The 22,458-nt window shown below is 28.4% G+C and overlaps 1 protein-coding gene across 1 annotated transcript in view; it reads left to right on the plus strand.

The window, feature by feature from the left end:
- The window catches only part of LOC129240892 (maternal protein pumilio-like), a 148,223-nt gene extending 134,519 nt beyond the window's left edge, over positions 1-13,704 (plus strand). Inside the window, exons 7-8 of the mRNA XM_054876963.1 lie at positions 11,900-12,140; positions 13,543-13,704. Coding sequence (XP_054732938.1) covers positions 11,900-12,140; positions 13,543-13,704 — 403 coding nt within the window. The remainder of the gene's footprint in view (positions 1-11,899; positions 12,141-13,542) is intronic.
- Positions 13,705-22,458: the final 8,754 nt, after the last annotated feature.

Genomic DNA, 22,458 nt, shown 5'->3' on the forward strand with positions numbered 1-22,458 from the left:
TTTCTTATTATTTTTTTCTTTTATTTTTATTTTTTTTTTTCTTATTTTTATTTGTTATTTTATTTTTCTCTTATATTTATTTTATTTTTCTCTTATTATTTATTACTTTATTTTTTTTTTTTTAATTTATTATACCTTCATTTAATTCTATTTTTACTGCAAGTAAAATTTCATCCTACTAATTAAATGTTTTTAAATTAATTAAATTTATTTATATATATTTGTATTCGCATTTATTTAAGTTTGTCTTGTTTATTCCATTTTTTCTTTGTGCCATATTCGTGATAATTTTGTAATAAAAATATCTTCACAGCTCTTTTTGCACAAATAACCTCTTCTCTCTGTATGCGCACTCCTGTCTTGACCCCCAAATACTTTAATATTACCAAAATCTGCATATCACCGCTGCTCGTAATATCTTGCAGAGCTCCGACCAAGACACTGTCCGCAAGCCAACCAAACTGCTACGTATTTTATTTCATCATCGCCCGCATAATTCAATGCCAAATGTAATTTCGTAGCCGGTTGCTAGCTGCCTCTGCACACTCAACGACTCAGCCGGCCATGTAACGGTGGCATATGATTTATATGTATTTATGTATGTCGCTCGGCCAGTGGTTTAACCACGTAATTACCACAACTATTCAACCACATAAGTGGCCAGAGATTAAAGTGTGTGATGGTGGCGCAGTGTATTTGCTGCACTTTTTGTTGTTGCCACAGATTTCTTTTAGCTATGTTTATGTTGTACTTTTATTTATTTTTTTTTTTTGATATTTTTGTGCTTTGTTTACTTGTGTATGGCGAAGATATTGCATAATAGTATTGGCCGACTGGCTTAGTAGCCTTAATTGCTTCGAGCGGCCGAAAATGGAAGTGATTTGTGTGGAGTCGTTTTTTGCGAAAATCTTCTTCTACAAAACAATGCTCTAAAATTGTGAAATCACTATAAAATTGTCATTTCTACCTTGTCTTAAATTATTCATTTGTCCTCCTTTTAAATTTCACTTTCAACTTTTACTTGCGTGCTTTTTGTTTTTTGTTTTGTTTTGAAATTTTACCTTCTCTTTTGGCTTTTAAGTTTGGCGCACAAATAAGGTTTATACCCATCTTTTTGTACTTCTGCTTTGTATTTGCTGCCTTTTTTTGGTGAGCCCCTCTTTTTGAATGTGTGTGCCTTTATATGTGAGCGATGTGTATGTGCGTGCAATTGTGTTTCAATGGGCGCTGCATCGCAAGTAAGCCAAGTCATCTCAAGCAATCACTATTTCTTAAGCCAACTTCTTTGCTTCCTGCCTTCGACTTGGAATGGTTTACCAAAAAGTGAAAATACATTTTTCCCCTCACGCTGGTTTTTCGGCTTCTTTTTTAGAACATTTATTTTCTCATACCCCATTTATGTTGTACCTATAGGCATGATGTTGGACGTTATTAAAACTATTTTAATGCGCAGCTCCTTTCAAAAACAAACAAAATAAAAGTTAGTGCTCCCAAAACGACTTGGTTTTGCTTTTAATTGCCGTGTTTTTTATAGTAGTATATCTTGTTTTTTATATAATATAAATATACACCTCTGTTCAAAATAATTGCAGCGCAACGAACAACCAACTTTTAATATTGCTTTTATACATATTTTTTTTTAATATACATATTTTTTTAATATTTAATTTTTTCAAATATGTATATAATTTTGTTTTCTATATATTGTTTTATACATATGTATTTTTTTGTATAAAATTTTTTTAATATACAATTTTTTTTCTTTCTATAAATAATATTCTTACACGTTTTTTTGTGTATAATATTTTTTAATATGCAATTTTATTTTTATTTTTTCAAATAAATAATTTTGTTTCATATATGTATATATTTTTATGTAAAATTTTTATATATTTTTTCCACAAGTTTTTTATACATACTTTTTTTAATATATGTTTTTTTTTTAATATGCAATATAATTTTTTTAAATACATACTTTTTTTATATATGATATAACTTTTTTTATATATAACTGTTTTATATATATAATTTGTTTATTATATATATTTCTTTTTATGTATAACCGAAATCTCCAACCAACGTTTATACAAAACTCACAAAAAAAATCAAAAACGTATTTAACTTATTTAATTTTCTTCGCTGAAGCATTGAACAGTTTCTTCCCTATAAAAGACCTCCGAACCTGTGTTTCATTGAAGAAAATTGTCAACATCGCATGTAAAAAAAAAATAAGAATTGCCAAAAATCAACGCGATGTTAGAACGACTTCAAGCTTACGCTTTTATGTGATGGCTCTCAGTCAGCCAGGTCAACCTAACCTAAACCTACACTCTATTTACTTATTTATTGAATAGGCTATAAGTCTACATCCATCATAAGTTTCTGAAAATTGTGATGAAAAGTTGAGCATTTTGCCAATTTTTGTTTTGAAAATTTTAAAATGTTTGTGAATTTTTTGAAACTTTGAGTTTTGTATGGTTTTTGTTATAGAATTCTCTAAATTTTTATACAAAAAAAAAAATTAATGAAAAAAAAATATTAAAAAAAATAAAAAATTAAAATAAAATAGTAACCTACCTACCTGGTAGTAATTCTTCGCTCTATTATTATTTTGCGCACACGTGTACATACATATGTATACCTATATTACAATTTCTTTATTTATCTCTTCTCTTGAATTTTTGAAGGTTAATGTGCGGTTTATTTATTTGCTCACATTTTTTTGCTTGGTGGTGGCAGACGCAGTTTTGTGGTCCGGAAAATGTGTGTGTCTAATTTGGCAAAGCCTTGAAATTAGTTCAAAATTAACATACCACCACGAGGCTCGTAAATACTTTGCACAGCAATTTAAATTAGTTGGTTATTGTTTTTTTGTGCGAAAATGAAATGGTTGGGAAGCGTTGTTTGTTTTCAGTTTTTTGTTTTAATTTTTGTTTATCAACTAATTTTTTGTTGTGTTTAGGTGAATAACTTTTTAAGTGGTGTATTGTGGTTACACAAATGCATGTGTATATGTATGTACAAATATATATTTACTTAACTTGTTAATAAAGGTTTAAGTTCTGCAAGTTTCTTTTTTCGTCGAATTTTTCGAAGTTTTCTTCAGGTTCTTGAAATCTTTTTTTTTACATACACTTACATACATCACATTTGAGCATATAATTTCCTGATAACATCTTGAGTATTTAAATATATTCCTTCACCTTCGTGATGTTTTCCCCCTTTTTTGTGTTTTTGACCGTTTTTCAATCGGTTGAGCTTAAGCCGATTAAACTCTATCAACAAATTTTACCAAATATGTATCTTTGAAATTGGAATTCACACATGTCGCGACACCTGTGTTCAAAATAATAACAGCGCGTCGAATTACCAAATATAAACCGTTAAAACTTTGCAATACGCCGCGTTGCTATTATTGTGAACTCAGGTATGAATAGTACAAATGTTGCATATATTATTAGAATGCATAAATTAGAGTCAATTGTTGGGACAACCAACCGAACCTAATCTGAAGATATGGCCTGAAGCATTTGAATTCCAAAAATTGTGGGATCATCCAAAAATCTTTCACTAACAGTTTTGCGGTTCTTGTTTTGTGTATGAATGCTTCCTGCTGGAAAAATGTGTTACACAGTCTAACGAGTGCATTTGCTTTTTTTTTAATTCTGTTTAATCATCAGACTTAACTTTAAACTTAGGTTATTTATGAAAATTTTTCGTTTTAAAGTGTTTTGTGTGAAAGGTGTAAAATTGAACGCCAATTCAATTTAGGTCACGAAAAAAATGAAGAAAATAATCCATTAAATTAGTAACGGACTTGGCTTGGTGCAGTGTTTGGTAGTTAAAGTCAGTCAATTAAATGTAAAGTCCACTCCCACACACCGAAAGTAAAGTAGATGACGGGAATAAATAGTGAGCCCACGCGTTGCTCAGAAAACATAAAATCAAGCTTGAAAAAAATCAAGCACAAAATCAAATTTTTATTTCAATAAAAAATGCAAAAAAAAGCATTGTTTTATTAAATAAGTAAAAAAAATCATAAACGCCATTTAAATATTTAAAAATTAAAAGCATGCGCTGCTTTAGAAGTAAAAAAAGTATATTTCTTGAAGCCATAAGATGGAGCAATAGAAAGGAATGAAGAAATTCAAATGGTAAAATAAGAAATTTAACAAATTGTATTAACTAAAATTAAGTAGTAAAATAAAAAATAATAAACAAATATAAAAAATAGACTGAAATGATTAAAAACAAAAGGTTATATTAAAGTCCATGAAATCCTTTATACAATTATTTTAATTTAAAGATAGACATGGTAAAATAGAACAAAAAAATAAATAAAATTTTTAAATAATAAATACAATTTTTAAATAACAAATACAAATTTTAAATTATAAAAAATACAAGACAATAACAAAATTGAATAAGTAAAAAAGTCCACAAAAATTGAAAAAAAAAAATTCAAAAGACATTTTCCTTTTAATTAGCAAAATACAAAATAAAATAAATTACACTAGTAAAGAAAATGTAATTTAATTAAACGTAAAATGGATAAAAAAATATGGAACAAAAAATAAAGTGAATAATTTTATAAATAAAAAGGTCTCATAAATTTAATTAAAAAATGCGCAAATGAAAATAGCCCATAAAAAAAAATATAAAAAAATAAGAAAAATAAAGAAAAAATATTAAAAAAATAAATAAAAATAAATAAACAAATAACAAAAAATATTAATTAATAAAAAAATTAAATAAAAAAAAATAACTTAAAAAACCAAGTCTAGAAAAACTTGAAAAAAAAAGATAAAAACTAAAGAACAAAAAACAAAAAAAACTAAATGAAAAAAAATAAAAACTAAAAAAAAATAAATTAAAACTAAAAGAAAAAAAAATAAAAACTAAACAAAAAAAAATAAATTAAAACTCAAAAACGCAAATAAAAACTAAAGCAAAAGAAATGAAAAAAAAATTAATAAAAATAACTTGAAAAACGTAAAAAACAAAGTTAAAAAAAATTCAAAAAAAAAGTAAAACTAAATAAAAAATAAGAAAAAGAAATGAAACAAATTAACAATAAAAAAATAAAAACTCAAAAACCTATAAAATGAAAACTTAAAAAAAAATATAAAAACAGAAACTTAAAAAAAAATAAAATAAAAACTAAAAAAAAAAATATAAGAACAAAACAACATAAAAACAGAAACTTAAAAAAAAAAAATAAAAACTAAAAAAAATATAAAAACAGAAACTTAAAAAAAAAATAAAAACTAAAAAAAATATAAAAACAGAAACTTAAAAAAAAAATAAAGAAAAAAAATATAAAACAAAAATAAAAAAAAAAAATATAAAAAAAAATCAAAAATATGATAAAATAACAACTTAAACAAAAAGTTGGGAATTACGATGAAATTTTTTTGAAATTTATTAAATTTTTGTGCATTTTGTACAAACATATTATTTTGTACAAAATATTGTAAAAGAGCTTAATTATGTGAGCTCAAGGGCATATAAAAATATAAAAAATTAAATAAATATTAATTAACAGTAAAAAAAAAAGATATTTTTTGTAAGTAAGCAGAAAAGTTCATAAAGGGAATTTTTGGAAGCTTATTCCATACGGATCGTATCGTATGAAAAAAGAAAATAGCAATTGTGCGCAGCTTCACGGTTATTATAGACTTTATTGTAAAATTGGTAAACTTCCTCTTATTTCTCAAATTTAATGGGCTATAAAACTGCACGCCCAGAAGATTCTGATTAAAAAATCGAACATTTTAATAACTTTTTTTAATATGTAAAATTTTTGTAAATTTTGTGCATAGTTTGGAACTGTGATTTATAAGGATTTCCTTATAAAATGAGGTACATTTTTATAAAAAAAATAACGAAATGAATTTGGCACGAAAAATATTGCTAACATTGTAAAAGAGCTTAATTGTATGAGTTTGAGTGCGTAAAAAAGATATAAAAAATTAATTAAATAAAAGTAAATTTTTTGTACGTAACAAGCTTTGAAAATAACCCAGAAAATGTCTACAGTGCCTGCGCGCAAAAACTTTTTTTTTATACATATATTACATACAAATGTACATAAAAGCACAAATCAAAAACCAAATAATCAATCCGACAAGCATCCACACTTCAAACAAATGTGGTTTCTTAAGACTCGCAAATCAGCAAAACAGCCGGCAGCAGCTGCTAGTTTATGATTTTGATTGTTGTGTCAGTGACTGACTCACGCTCCAGCAGCAACAACACGTTTTTGCCGGCTACTGGCACAAATACATTGCACATACACGCACGCACACTCAGTTCCATTCAATCTGTACAGCAGCAACAGCAGCAGCTGACTCAAGCAGCAGAGCGCACAAAGGCGTTTTGTTGTTGGCCGCTGCAACGTTTGTGTGTTAATGACCTAACAACGAAAGCATTGCAGAGTAAAGCTAAAGAAAAGCAAATGAAAAAGCAAAGGCAAAGACAAAGAAACGCAAAGCTAAATGGGGGAAAAGCACAAAGCACAAGCAGCAGCAGCAGTAAGCTAAGCGCAGCGCCACTACTTGAGAAAAAAGGCGGGAAGTCAGACACCAAAGCACAGATGGCAAGCAAAACGAAGAAGGAAGGCGAGTCAAAAATGAAAAAAAAAAGAAAAAAATGTAGCAATAGCCGGCAAACAATAGAAGCGACGAAGCGAACATAGCAACCAAAGCCGACAATTGCAGTGTGCGCATATGTATGTGTGTGTGTTGGGTATGCATGTTTGTACGTATGTAAGCATTTACCTTTTAATTGGCCATAATGCCGCTTGCGTTTGCGAATAGATGCGATTTTGAATGCTGTGCAAACTTACTCATTATTATGCCGCAGTACTGGGTGTTTGCTGAATTTGTAAGAAATTGTGTTTTCTTTTTTTTCTTATTTTTCATTCCGTTTTATGTATTTGTATTTAATTTAAAATTTGTTCATGATTTGTTTTATGTGTGCAAAGATTAATAGTTTAATATCGGCGTGGATGGATGGCTGCAAGTTTGTTACATAAGTCTTTCGTTTGCACCCACGAACAGCACCAGTAGGAAGTGCTGCAAAATTTTTGTTTACCCTTAAAGCATTTAAATTGCATAGGCTACATTTTTTGCAAAATATCTACATGTTTACATGATTTTTATGCACAAAGTGGCACAAAATTAATCACCCTATGGAAGATGTATAATTATTTGAAAGGCGTCGTGTGCCAATCATATTTGATGCTTGTGAATTAGACAGGAAACAGACAAGCAATGGAACGGGTCAAGGTCAAAATAAATCACTCACTTAAAATAATTTTTTTTTCACTTAATAAAAAAGCTATTAAAAAAGAAAATTTACGGTTAAATTTACCCCAGCTTATATTATATTATATGATTTAAAAGTCACTCGGTTTGGTTTTTTTCGCGTTGATCCACAGGGCATCATGACATTACATGCATCATTTCTTTTTGGACTAGGAAAAATTAATTGTTTGGTTAGACTGTGGTTCATTAAAATCGCGTCCAATATTTGAAATTTTCGTAAAGAAAAAAAATTACACAAAAAAAAAAAAACAAAAACAAAAACCAAAAATTATACAGACACAATTACAATAAATAAAATAATTTTATAAATCATAAAATTTGTTTTTAATACGATCGCCACTTTTAATGGTTTTATAAGTTTATGAAAATCTTTAGCTAGCTGCAATTGACTTTTTTTATGTATTACTTCGGCATTTAACTTATTTGTTAAGGGGTTACGGGTAGTCAGAGGCCTGAAAAAATGATGATTTTCAATCATTTTGTTTTGCTAGTTAATTTAGCTTTAACACATCATTTTTCGACTTGACTTCAGCAAAATTAAAAAAAAAAATAATAATTATAATAAAAATTGTGAAGGTTATCGCTGTTTGTGTGGAGCCCATTTCTCCAGAAGTCCCTTGCGGTGATCATCACAAGTCCTTGGGGATTCATCTAAAATCAGTCGGACAAAAGAAATTGGTTTTATTAATAGATAATCTTGTGCCTGGTCGAAGCCTGTTTTTTTCAAAATTAACAATATGGCGGCCTCAGGAAATATTTTTCAGATTTTCGAGGAAAAAAACCGATATTTAATGGTTAAAAAAAAATCGAAATTTGAAAAAAAAAATTATTCGATCAGGCACGAGTCTTTTATGTTTTTCAAAAGAAGTACACATTTTATTGGCATCTACCAAGCGGCCTTTCTTAATTGATGAATAACTCGAAAAGTATTTGTCTGATTCACTTCAAATTTTAAACAATATTTGTAAGATATTATACTTCAAGAAAATGCAAAACAAAAAAATCAAATTTTTTGAAAATTATGACTACCCCTAACCCCTTAAAGCACCAGAGATGCATAAAATAGCTGTTCTCCTGACCTTACTCGCTTGATTTTAGCGTAGCTCGCCTCGCGAGGTGTTAATCCCCAATTGATTCCGACCGCCTTTTTGCATTCATACAATACAACGTTGGCCTTCTTTTACTCTTTCCTCAATATTAGGTTTCCACGTGAGTTTCCCATCTAATATGAGTCCTAAGTATTTGACGACATTCTCTCGCAAAGGAATTTCTATACCGTTAAAAAGTAGGGGGGATATTATGGGAAGCCTATGTTTCCTTGTAAAGGGAAGTTTCTACTTCAACTTCAAAATCTTCTGAAGCATCTTCTAAGACATCTTGAAGGTGTCTTCTATGTCTACAAAAGCAACCAGGGCAAACTATTTGTTGTCTGATAAAATTTTTCTCCACCTACCTGACGAACGAGTGTAAAGCGGTTTCTGTAAATTTTTCTTCAGTATAGGCAGGTTGTGCCGAGGAGAAGCTATTTATTGGTACAACGCCCCGGATATATTCAACCACTTTTCTCTGTAGAATCTTGAATAAAAAAGAAGTCTCACGTCTTTGTGCCTGAAGTCTTTGAAACTAATATAGAATAAACTAAACATTACTATACACCTTATCCTCCTCCATTTGCAAATAAACTCTCCTCGGAGAAGAAAAGTCTTCAGCAACTCAAACATAATGGCACACGAACTTATGCAAAAAATATGAAAAAAATTATCTTAGGTAAAAAAATAGAAAAAAAATAAACAGAAAAAAAAATAAAAAAACTAAAAAAAAAAATAAAAAACCTAAAAAAAACATAAAAAAACTTAAAAAAAATAAAAAAAGATATAAAAATATAAAAAAAAATAGAATAAAATAAACCAAAATAAGAAAAAAATTAAAATAATGTAAAGAAAAAAATTAAATAAATAAAATAATATAAAATAAAGTGAAATAAATTAAACAAATTTTAATATAAATAAAGTAAAATGAATGTAAATTTAAAAAATAAACTAAACCAAAATGAAATTTGTTTTAAATAATAAATATAAAACAAACTAAAAAAATTTAACAATACATAATAAATAAAAATTAAATAGAAAACAAAATAAAGTAGAAGAGAATAAAAAAAAGGAAAACAAAACAGAATAAAATAAAGCAAAACAGAATAAAATAAAACAAAATAAACTGATAAAACAAATAAAAATAAATTAAAGGAAAGTAAAATAAAATTGAATCAGTAAAACTAAAAAATTAAAAACAAAACACCAAAAAATATGAATACTAGCAGAAATTAAATTAAATAAAATTTTTTATTAAATAAAGAAGAAAAAAATTAGGTGAATTACAATAAAAATAAAGTAAAATATATTTTAATATATCAGTATCAAAATATATATAAAAAAGCAAATAAAAAAAATCGAAAAAAATATTTAAAACACGTGAAACCATGTATTCCATTGACCCTGTAGATAACCTAGGCTGCATGGCGTCTTTGAAATAATTTTTCTTAATCTGGCCGCCTCTGATTATCATAAACTTTATCATTATCTTTTTCCCTTTTCCTTATATTTAATTTATCATTAACATTATCTGTATCTCAATCTTTATTTTTACCTTATTCTTTATGTTTATCTGTACTCTTATCTTTATATATGACTCTATCTTTTTCATTTACTTCATCTTGGCTTTTACCTTTATTTTGTCTTTCGTTGCCTTCAAGCTTGTCTTTATCTTGAACTCTAATTCCACTTTGACTTTATCTTAACTTTACTTTTATCTGTTGCATGCGCTTAATGATTTTTTCTTCAACTACTGCGTACATATGTACATATGTATGTATGCACGTATATACATCCATAGGCACATACTTTGTACTCATTCACATACAGATTGCTTGCTAATGTTTTATTTGCAATTGTCGACCTGCCCAGCTGCTGCTAATTTAAACGTTATTTATTAATGTCACCTATCGATTATTAATTGTTGGCTGTGAATAGTCACCCCACCATTAGTTGGCAATTCATCATTACTTTCTAGCATGCGAGATGCGCTGAGTAGTTGCTGTCAAATTGTTTTTATAAATTCTTAATTTAAAATCTCAATTCACTGCAGTAAAACACAAATAAACGTCAAAGAGCGAGGGTGAAGCTACTTGCTGGCTTTGTATTGGAAGTAATTGGACTATTTTTTGTATAAAACTACATCAAAGAAATGTTAGAAGCCAAATTTAATTTACTTTTCATTTGGCAAAATATGAATTTATAAACATATGAAGAAATTTAAACAATTGGGAAAACTTCAAACGTTTATTTCTATTCCTTAATTTTTTTTTGGTTCCAAGGGAAATAAATGCTACTTCTACCACAACCACTCGTCAACATTTTTCCCTGTATTCAACATTTTATAAGCGAAGACATCACCAACAATACAGTTTGGATGGCTCTGTGGTGGTGTGTCTCTCAGTCTAATGAGAAATTCCCAGGGATATTTATAAGACATGATGTGTGTCTGTACTAAGTCGTAGGCCTCAAATTATTTCATATAGCTTCAATGGCGCTCAAACTGTTGACTACTGAGCAACTTCACTAGTGGTGGCTTGCAACTTGTTCGGTGTGTTGCTGGAAAACGCAGCGAATTTTTTTTTTTTTTTTTTTTATTGAAATGTTATAAATTTTTATTTACATTCCATAAAGATTACACCTAGTATAAAACTAATAAGTAATTTTCATTTGACAATTTGAAGTAGCTTAAACCATATTGACAACTAAGTCTTGAGGTTTCTTTCTTTTCAATCTTCTTTTTACAGTTGCTTCATCGCTTAGTACGGAAGCTTCTGCGTTAATGTGTTTTTTTAATTTTTCAGCATGCTTAACTGCACAGAAATTGGCTGTGTCTGAGACGGTTTTTAAATTTAAATCCTTGTGCAGATCTTCATTACGCACGTACTAGGGAGCTTTAACGATTCCCCTGATTACTCTATTTTGGAGGCGCTGTATAATGTCGATGTTGGTCTTTGCAGTACATCCCCATAATTGAAGACCATAGGTCCACACCGGCTTTAGCACTTGGTTGTATATGAGGAGTTTATTTTGAGTTGATAGCTCAGAGTTTCTGCCAATTAGCCATTGGAGTTTTTGCATCTTTAGATTCAGCTCAGCAGCTTTGATTTTCACGTGCTCTTTCCACTTGAGCTTTACATCTAAAGTCATGCCTAGATACTTTGCACTATTAGCATTTGGCACTATTGCTGCAGCGAATAGCTATGGTGAATAAAAGCGTATTTCCTATAATTACACAGTTATAAAATATTCGTGTATGTAATATTGACGCATATTTGACTTAAATCGCATTATTATAACCAATTTTATGGACAATTGAAAATTCAATCAAAATACCGCAAGACTTTTTGGCCAACCTTATATTAAAATTTAGTTGCAAGTATTTCTATAATATATATTTATATTAAGGTTCCTATTTTAATTTTCCATTAATATTCCTATTAATATTTTAATTAATATTTCTATTGCTTTTATTTTCTTTAGTCGCACACCCGGCTCCCGTCAGCCCTCACCAGCTGAAGAAACGCTGCCACGCCCACCCACATTACTCGATCCCACTCAGCATGGTGGCTTCCCGACGCATCCATTCAATCACATGCTCAACTCTATGGATCACCAAGGTGGACCTGGTAATCAAATGAATTCGTATCCGCCACATCAAATGCAGATGGGCCAACTACAACCGCCCGTGATGAACGGCGTCGGTGGAATGCAAATGGCACAGGTAGGAAAATAATTATATGAAAAGAAAAATAAAAAAATAAAAAATAGAAAATAAAATAATTGTAAAAAAATGTATATAAAAAAATAAATAAATAAATAAAATGGAATAAAACTAATAATAAAAAAATTAACGAATAGAAAAAGAATAATAATAAAAAAAAATTAAAAATGAAAAAAAAATAGGAAAAAAATAGAAAAAATAGAAAAAAATAAATAAAAAATAGAAAAAAATAAATAAAGAATAGAAAAAAATAAATAAAAAATAGAAAAAAATAAATAAAAAATAGAAAAAAATAAATAAAAAATAGAAATAAAAAATAAATAAAATGGAATAAAACTAATAATAAAAAAATTAACGAATAGAAAAAGAATAATAATAAAAAAAAATTAAAAATGAAAAAAAATAGGAAAAAAATAGAAAAAATAGAAAAAAATAAATAAAAAATAGAAAAAAATAAATAAAAAATAGAAAAAAAAATAAAAAATAGAAAAAAAAACAAAATTAATAAAAAAAATAAAAAAAAATAAAAAAAAATAAAAAAAAAATAAAAAAATAAAAATAGAAAATAGAAAAAAAAAATAAAAACAGAAAAAAAATAAAAAATAGGAAAAAGAAAACAAATAAAAAATAAAAAATAGGAAATAAAAATAAAAAAAAAAAATAAATAAAATTGTCAAATGAAATAAGAAATAGAAAAAAAAATAAAAAATAGAAAAAAGGTAAATAAGTAAATAAAGTAAGAAATAGAAAAAAATAAAAAAATAGTAGTTATACAAAAAGCACAAAACAAAATAATAATAATTAAAAAAAAAAAACAATAATAAAATTAAAAAAGCAAATATAATAAAAAAAAAAATTATAAGGTTAACAAAAAACAATAAAAAATAAATAAATAAGAATTAAAAATTAAAAAAAAAAAAAAATTAAAAATAGTAGTAACACAAAAAAAAGCAAAAAAAAGATAATAAAAAAAATAAAAAAACAGTAAAAAAACAATTAAAAAAAACAATAACAAATTAAAAATAAAACAATAATAAATTAAAAAAAAAAAACAATATTAAAGTTAACAAAAACAATAAAAAATAAATTAAGAATTAAAAACTAAAAAATTAAAACAAAAATAAAATAAAATCAAAAATAGTAGTAATAAAAAAAAATAATAATAATAAAAGTTAAAAAAAGTAATAATAATACTAAAAATAATAAAAATTAAAAACAAAAATAATAAATACAAAAAAAAAAAATAAAAATAATAATAAAAAAAAACAAGAAAAAATAAAAAAAATAGGAAAATGAATAAATAAAGAAGAAAAGGGGGGAAAATTAAATAAAATAAAATATATAGTATATAAAATATATCATAATAATAATTATTATATTATAAATATGTAACATCTTGCAGAGCCCCATGATGAACCATCAGAATCAAGGACCAAACCAAATCGAATCTCCTGGAAATTTATTGCAGCAGCAGCCACCAAATTTTGATGTACAGGTGAGTGAGTGTGTGCTTTGGACAAATTTTAAGTTCATAAGTGATTTTTGTGCGAAATTCAAAGTGTAATCGGGGTTGCTAAATCTTTATTGTCAAAAAAATAAAAAAGAATCTGGCTCATTCAACCAGACAATCTTTACATTCTTAGACCAATCTTCTTCACCAATTTGGGGCGCGTGTCTTAATCGTTTTCTTATGTATAAACACCCTTTTCTAGGGCGACTTTTTCATCTTCATCACATAAATGATAGAGGTTTTTTTATTTTATTGTATAAATGGGTATGAATATTTATACATAATTTTTTTTTTATATTTTATTTTATTTTAGTATTTGTATTATTTTTTAATTAATAAATTTTTTTTTAGTTTTTTTATTATTTTTTAAATAATTTTTTTTTTAAATTAAAACAATTTTATTGTTTTTATTTTTTTATTAATTAATTAAAATTTTTGTTTTTAATTTTTATTTTATAATTTTTTTTCTTATATATTTATTTTCTATTCATTTTTATTTTTTTTTTTTTTTAGTTATCTTAATTTTTTGTTTTTTAATTTTGTGTGTTTCTTTTTTAATTTTGTGTGTTTCTTTTTTAATTTTGTGTGTTTCTTTTTTAATTTTTTTTTTAATTTTTTTTTATTTATTTTTTTTTTTTTTAATTTTTTTGTATTCAAAATTTTTTTGTTTCTTTGTTTTAAATACCCGGCTTTATTTACTGGATCGCTTATAAAATATTAAAATAAGAAATGATTTTTTCTTTGTATACATAATTCCTTTTGAGCCTACACTTCTCAGCTAATTCATACAATTTATTTATAGTATACAATTTTTTCTCTATGCTTTCAAAATAGGTCAAAATAAACAAGACCTCACTTCATTACAATATAATCATCGCCAATTATTTTTATCGCTTGTATTGAGCTGGTAAACAGTGATAAGTCTCGAAAAATCCCCTTCTCCCTCTCCAGCCAATAATTCCGAGTTTACATCTCGGTCTCGTTAGTACAGGAGAACGATTTTTCCCCATTTGTTTGATATTGAAATCTCTGGAAGTGGATTAAACCAAGAATTTCTATCGTTGCTATTATAAAAAAAAAAAAGAAAGGGAAGATGCCCCTTAAATTGTGAATAAATGCTGAGCCAGAACTGTTAAAGAGAGGAACTATTAGAATTTCAGTTTTCAAGCAAAAATTGCGCCTATGTACTCTAATCTACACAAATTGCCTCCAATTTCAACGCAAACAGCATTTATTGCCTGCACGAAACTTTCAGATTTCAATCCAGCTCCTCAAGGAATTTTGATACGTAGCGTGAGAGTCAATGCTATCAGATCAACTTTCACTCGTATCGCCTTCGTAAATTAAGAAATTTTCGCTCTACTATTTTAAAGTAACGCCTTAAAGCACACTAACCAAAACCGGCTTGGCTTGCGCGCCCATTACATTAGTGGCTAAGTGCAAACTTAGTGAGGGAAGTGCATGTAAGCACTAGTTTGCGTTAATGTCCTCTAAATGACACAACTTTCATGCATTTGGTCTTCCACTAACCCCAACAACAACACTCATCTGTCGTCTCTGTCTCCCTCTGTCGTTTATTGTTTGTGCAACAAATGTAGCAGCTGATCATTCTGGCACACCAGTTGTCTTACTATTTGTCGGACGTCCTTTTGCTCTTCTGTCCAGTGCTGCAAATTGACTATTCCTCCGAAAATGTCCATTCGATTTCCGGTTCACAAATTTAGTAGTTTGTATTGCAAATGCAACAAATGTTGCGTTGAGGCGAGATCCTTTAACGTTCAGGCTTTTAAAACTTTGCAACTCTTAAATGCGGTGTTGTCCGTCCAGCTGCCTCCTGCCTCCTGCGTTCGTGCGCTTTGGTTTGCTATTACTCGCAACTGGCGGTGACGGTTGGTTTGTCTGTTTGTTGCTTGCTTAATTTGGGCTGCTTGTTTATTTGTTCACTCATTTGCCTTCCTACCCGCCTTCATTGCATTGGCTTAGTAGTAGTGGCAGTTATCTTTTTTCTGCCTCTACCCCCTATGCTTCTTTGCTCGCTTCCCAACTCCTCGCTTTGTCCCTCTGCTGTGGTGTATGTCGCTTTGCACAATTTATTGGCCACGGAAATCGGATTTATTAGCCGCAAAATTGCTTTTCAATGCTTTTAAGCTTCGTTTTCTATTTAATACTACTTCAAATGTCACACACGCTCGCCCGTCCGTTCGCTTGCTCTCTTTTCTCACTCTCTCTCTATGCCCTTAAACATTTGCCTGTCGCTATTTCCTACACCCCTTTGACTCTTATTTGGATGTTTTTTTTTTATCGCTTCTGGCTTGGCTATGCATTTATGTGCATTTGCCAAATTTCAGCCTCTATGGCACATTACAATTGTTTTTGTCTGTTTTTCTTCATATGCTCCTTTGGTGCTGCTACTGCTACTGTTGTTGTAGTTGTTGCATCGTTTTATACAAATTTAAAATCAATATTTTGATTTCGGTATATCTCTGCCCAGTCACTACGTCCAATTGTCTGCTCTAAACCAAGCCGATTTCATATTCCCTGGCTTCGATGTGATCCTGGCAGTCAACTGCCTTGCCTGCCTGCCTATCTGTTTGATTTTTTTTTCGTATTTTCTGCTACTATTTCGTATTCTACAGCCAAAACTTCTGTTGGCTTTTGATTTTTACACTCTGTGTATTTGACTTGTAATGTGATTTTGTCTAGTTGGCAAAAAATGTTCTCCTTCATGCCAATTTATCAAAGCAGCCAGCGTGAAAGTGTTTGGTGCCCGTCGCCTATTGGTATGCAACAGTTTGCTGCTTGCTCGCAGACGCTCATAAATTTGGTGTAAATAAGAAGCAGGGACAAATGCAATTTGCTGTTGGCGGCAATAAAATGCCTATCTATTATACTATATAGTATATTAAATAGGTATAAATTACAAAAAAAAAATATATATATAAAAATAATAAATAAATAAAAGCTATGATACGACGAAAAAATTATAAAATCATAAAATTTTTTTAAGCAACAGTTTATAATGCTATTTGAAGTAGCTTTACTCTTGTTTATTTGCTTCATTCCGAAGAGTGAAGGAAAAAAAATCGATTTTTAATTTTTTTATCAGTTGAATACTTAAAATTGTCTTAAATCGAGAAAAGTTCCTTTTTATGTTCATAATACAGTATTTATTTTTATGTTTTTTTGATTTATTTTATTTTCAATTTTTATTTATTTTATATTAAATTTTTATTTACTCTATTTAACATTTTTTTATTTATTTTATTTAACATTTTTTTATTTATTTTTTAAATTTATTTTATTTAAATTTTTTTTTGAATTTTTATTAATTTATATATTAATTTTTATATTATATAATTTTTTAACTTTTTTATATTTTTGTTTTTCTTAAATTTTAAAATTTTTTTATTTACTACACATTTATTTTTATTCACATTTTTTTAATTTAAATTTTTTTATTTAATTTTTTTTAATTCAAAATTTTCATTGAAATTGAAAAAATTGAAAATAATTTTGAATTTTTTTTTAATAACTTTTTTAAATTTTTTTTATTTATTTTTTTAATTTTTTTAAATTTATTTTTTTAATTTTTTTTATTTAGTTTTTTTTAATTTTGTTTTTTAATTTTTTGTTTGTTAATTATTAATATACATTTATTTTTTGTTATGTTTTATTTTGTAATTTTATTTTTTTTTTAGCTAAATCGTAGTTTGAAGGGCAAATAATAGACATTTGAACAGTTTTGTTTCAAATAACTTTCGAAAAATCATTTAAATTGTAAAATGACCCTCTTCAAATGATAGTCGAAAATTACTATAGTTGACTTTTCCAGAGCCTACTTTATTTTTCTCAACAACATCTTTTTACCTGGTGGGCTTTCCAATATTCTTTATGGGGCTATGAAGCTTATATATGGAATTTTATATGGAAAATGTGAAGATTTGAGATTTCGGAAAATAATATTTTACCAAAAAGAAGGAAAAATATTAATATTATAAATATTAGTCTTTCCTGGACTACAAGAAGCCAGAAAAACCACATCTTTAACACAATGGCTAGGCGCATAATCGTTAATTAAATTCAGGCCATCTTGTCAAAAGCGCCTCTCCGATAGTATAGTTTTTTTCTAAATATCTATAAATTTTTCATCACAACATTTTTTGTCTATTTTGAACTAGTATGGAACTAGTACATTTCTGAACAATTACACATTTCGTAGGACATCCCCATGATAAAAATACCAGTTGTTTGCATGGAGAAAGGATAGTTACCACACACACACAAACGCATTCTCGCCATTAAGTAAGTGCAACCAAAAAAGGCTTAGGATCAGTTGGCGACTTAGTAGAGTTCTTTGGTTTGTTAAATGAAAATATGTGTACTCTGCGGTCAGGAGTGTGTAAATTACTTGGCAAAGAGGTGAAAATGCAGGAAGAGGGTAAGAGTTGTTGAAAGTAAAAACATAAGTGCTGGTTAAGTGAGAAAATACTTCAGCCGGATATGCAAAAATGTGTTGTATGCGCGGGGATGTGTGAATTACAAAGCAGTTTAAATGTGGTTACGTAAAAATTTAAGTAATAAGTGTGAGACAGATGGCAGTTCCAGTTGGAGTGGGTTGGCTAATTCGAAGTTACAGACAGTTTTGGTTTATACAGTTAATTCCCTTTAAATAATTCACATGAATGGTATTTTCCTAAATTTTCATTGCAAATTACAGAAAATTGAGCCACTGTCAGTGAACACCTGGAGGTGCCTCGAAAGTAAATTGCTTTGTGGTGTTCATTATAACTCGTCACATCGTCTGAAACGAAAAAAACTCGCAATGCTTTTGTTAAAGGGAATGTTTCTCGAGATATCGATGGGAATGTTTTTTTTTTTACGTTTTTTCCATGTTTCGTAGTACTAAGGAGCTGATATTTGCTAAAAACAAATTCCACAAATTTTTATCGTATGATTAATAATTATTCAAAAAAAAAAAAACACGACTTTTCGTTTAAATTTAATTAAATACCGAAGAGATATCTTAACAATTCCCATTCAACTTATGTGCTTAATTGGTAAGACTCTTTAATTTTAATTCGACAGGTCACCCTTTTGCAATTGTACTTCAGACACAGTAAAATTTATTTCACTATAGTCAGTTCTATTTTAGAAGCTGCAAAATGGATTTCTGAATAATCAGTTCTACTTCAGAAACCATAAACTCTTTTTCAGAAAAATCAGTTGCACTTCAGAAACCATAAATGTATTTCAGAATAGTCAATTGTACTTCAGGAGGTGTAAAATGTATATCAAAATAGTCAATACTATTTCAGAAACCCTAAAATTAATTTCAGAATAGTTCATTGTGCTTCAGAAACCATGAAATGTATTTCAGAATACTCAATTGTAGTTTAAACTTCAGAATAGTTGATTGAACTTCTGAAACCGAAATATGCATTTCAGAATAGTCAATTGTGCTTCAGAAGCTATGAAATATGTTTCAGAATAGTCTGTTTAACACCAGAAGCCGTAAAATGTACTTCAGAATAATTAATTGCACTAGAAAAATCAATAAATATATTTCAGAAGAGTCACTTATACTTCAGAAACCATAAAATCTCCTTCAGGATTGTCAATTTCACTTCCGAATCCTGTATTGCATTTCAGCAACTGTAAAATGTACTTCAGAAACCATAAAATTTATTTCAGAAGAGTCAATTGTACTTCAGAAGTTGTAAATTGTGCATCAAAATATTTAATTGTGTTTGAGAAACCTTAAAATGTATTTCAGAATAATCAATTTTACTTCAGAAACCATAAAATGTATTTCAGGATAGACAATTGTACTTCAGAAACTGTAAAATGTACTTCAGAATAACCAATTGTATTTCAGAAATGTATTTCATAATCCAATCGAGTTTCTAAGACCTTTGATAACCGCGAACGAATAATCGATTCCAGCCTTTTGCATCTGTTTCGTGATTTTAAATATGAAGAAACAGCTGGCAGTAAAAGATTTATATCGAATGAAAATAATGATATAATTTTCGTAATTTAGAGGATATCGAAAAATTCCGATTAACGGGCGTTTTTGTTTTTTTGGTAGCTATGAACAATCAATCGCTTTTATCTACTTCTAGTCGTATTTTAAATATTATTAAAAAATGCTTCCCTCTATATTTTCTCACGTCGTTCATAACTACATGCCATTTCTTTTTTCCTTTCACATAAATCACAATACTCCGTTATATTGAAAAAATCATCAATATCTCGCATTAACATTTTCCTCATGTTCACTTAGCTCTTTTTTGATGCTTTGTGTGGAGAATACAATACATTTGCAATTTATAATACGAGTGCGCGAGTGTGTATGTGCCAAAAGAATCGTGCCGAGATTACCTTATTTTGCATAAATTTTCACCAACGCTTTAGAAAAAAAGACATCGTTTTTCAATACCGGCTTATATGTAGTTTAATTTCTGTGCAGAAGAATGGTCGCATGTGATTTTCAAGTTGATTGCTTCAATGCTCATGAATTCTTCTACTCTTGTAGGTGTACACGTGTGTGAGTTGTGCATTGTTCATGGGCAATAAGTCAAGTACAGGAAAATTCGAAAAGCATGAAAAGTTTATTGGAACAGTACGACAAATCGAATTGCTTATCAATCCTCAAGATATCGCTACCGTTGTGTGATTGCTTGCAAGGAGAAAACTTTAACCTTCTTTATGCTGAATCAATCGACCCATTCAAGTACATTTTTGACGTTTAAAATTACGAAATTTTGTGTTAATTATATATAAGTATTTTTTTTAAAGAGCGCGCGAAATTTGGAACAACAATTTCGTTAAAGTTGTGGAACGTCATTTCGGTCACGAGATCAGTTGCTGGTGGTCATTTGGTCAAGCTACTCCTGTCGTGCGGTAATTAGTCAATCCAATACTTCAGCCTTTTTGTTCTCTCTTATCTAAGTTATGAGTCATTGAATTGCTAATGTAATAATCTCATATCGCCTGGGTTGATATTTTCTATATTTTTAACTAAAAATTCTTTGTTGATGATATTACAAAGGAGTCACATTTTAACGAAACTTCGAGCTCTTTTGCAGTGCGGGACGTACATTGAAATATTTAATCATACAAACAATGAGCGCTGGAATAAGCGTGGGACTCTATGCAATTTTGTTTTTGAATAACTTTTTTGCTAAATATACAAAAAAATGTATTTTGATTGGATTTGTTCTATCGTCGAATGGCCACGTCTAAATCCAAACTATTGTTTTATGAGACTCTTTTTCACATTGAGTTTCACGCGAGTAAAGCATTTATCATTATTTTCTAAGCCTCCACTCCGAAAAAAAACAAAAAAAATTCTTTGAAAATCATAAATCGTATATAAAATAAATTGATTAAGCTACAAAATAGTATAACCACTAACTAAACCGTGATTACCACTATTCTTTACACACCTGTCTACTAAACATATAACTAAAAATAATGGCATTGATTTCCTTTGTCAGCCAGCCAGTTTTTCAATTGAACTTTCGCTCTGATTTCACAAAACATTTGCATATAAGTTTATATATTTAACAAAGCCTTGGGTATACAAAAAAATGTAAAACAGTAGGTGCTCAGTTACAACTGTAAAATTGTTTTTAGTTTTATTTTAATTTTATTTCTATTCTTTTTTTTGTGTGTTTGTGGTCTTTTTTTGTGGAGCTTCCATCCATTTGCCAATTTTATTCATTAATGTTTTTGCAATAAAATTTATGCTCTGTTAAACCAAAAACATAAAGTTCATTCATTGCATGTGGACCGAGGTGGCAAAAGTACTGTTGAAACCGGCGAAAAAATTTGTAAATTGCATTGAAACTCGTGAAGAAGCAATGCCACACAAATCAGTTGCAACAACACGCAATAAATACAGCAAGCAACAAATTAGTAAATTCCCTTATTGTTGCATTAATAACAACGAAAAAAAAAAACAGAAAAAATAATGTCAATAATTTTTTTCGGTGCGCTTTTTCTAATACGGTCAAAATATCGGTTCGGGTGTCTGGCTGGTGTTAATGTAAAAACAATCAAGTGTGCGCAAGCGCATCCAACCGTAAGGTTAACTCAATGCCTGGGTGGCCAGGTAGCTGGGTGAGTGAGTGACTGGCGGATCGGACCCGGCCGATTGGTATTGTGCATTTTTTTCGCTTTAATTATTATTTAGGTATTTCTATTTTGTTTCGTGTTTTTTTTTATTGTTTTTAGGTAACTTTTATATCTCCGCCTGTTAGCTTGGCTGCAAATGAAACCAATAATTAAAAGAGTTATTGCATTAAAACTGCATCAACTGAGTGTTGAGCTTTACGATGTGATTGCGAAAATAAAAATAAATATTCTGCAATTTGCTTGATTTCAAAGTGAAATTTGTTGTTTGGTTGTTGTATTGTTTTTAGTTTGAGTGCTGTCGATTGCATAAAGTGGATTAGTTGTTGTTGATTGTTGTTGCTATTAAATGGATTAATGCAATTGTTTTCAACCAAGCGGTTAATAAAAAGAAAAAGTTTACATTTTCTAAAATATTAAAATATTCACAACAAAAGAACAAAGAAGACTTGGAGCAGAACTTGAGAAGAACAAAGAGCGAATTCGTGTTTTTTTTTAAATAAATATTTTTTAAAATACCTGTTGGTAAAAATTAATTCAATAACAAGTTTTGTAACAACAAAAAAAAAATGTTCTTTTTTCTTTTCGCTTAAGTGCAATGCTGAAAAACTTGGTTTAAAGAATGGTTTAATGGTGCTTGGAGCGGAATTATCTGGTAGCATTGCAACGCCA

Source organism: Anastrepha obliqua, chromosome 1, assembly GCF_027943255.1.
Source record: "Anastrepha obliqua isolate idAnaObli1 chromosome 1, idAnaObli1_1.0, whole genome shotgun sequence".
NCBI lineage: Eukaryota > Metazoa > Arthropoda > Insecta > Diptera > Tephritidae > Anastrepha > Anastrepha obliqua.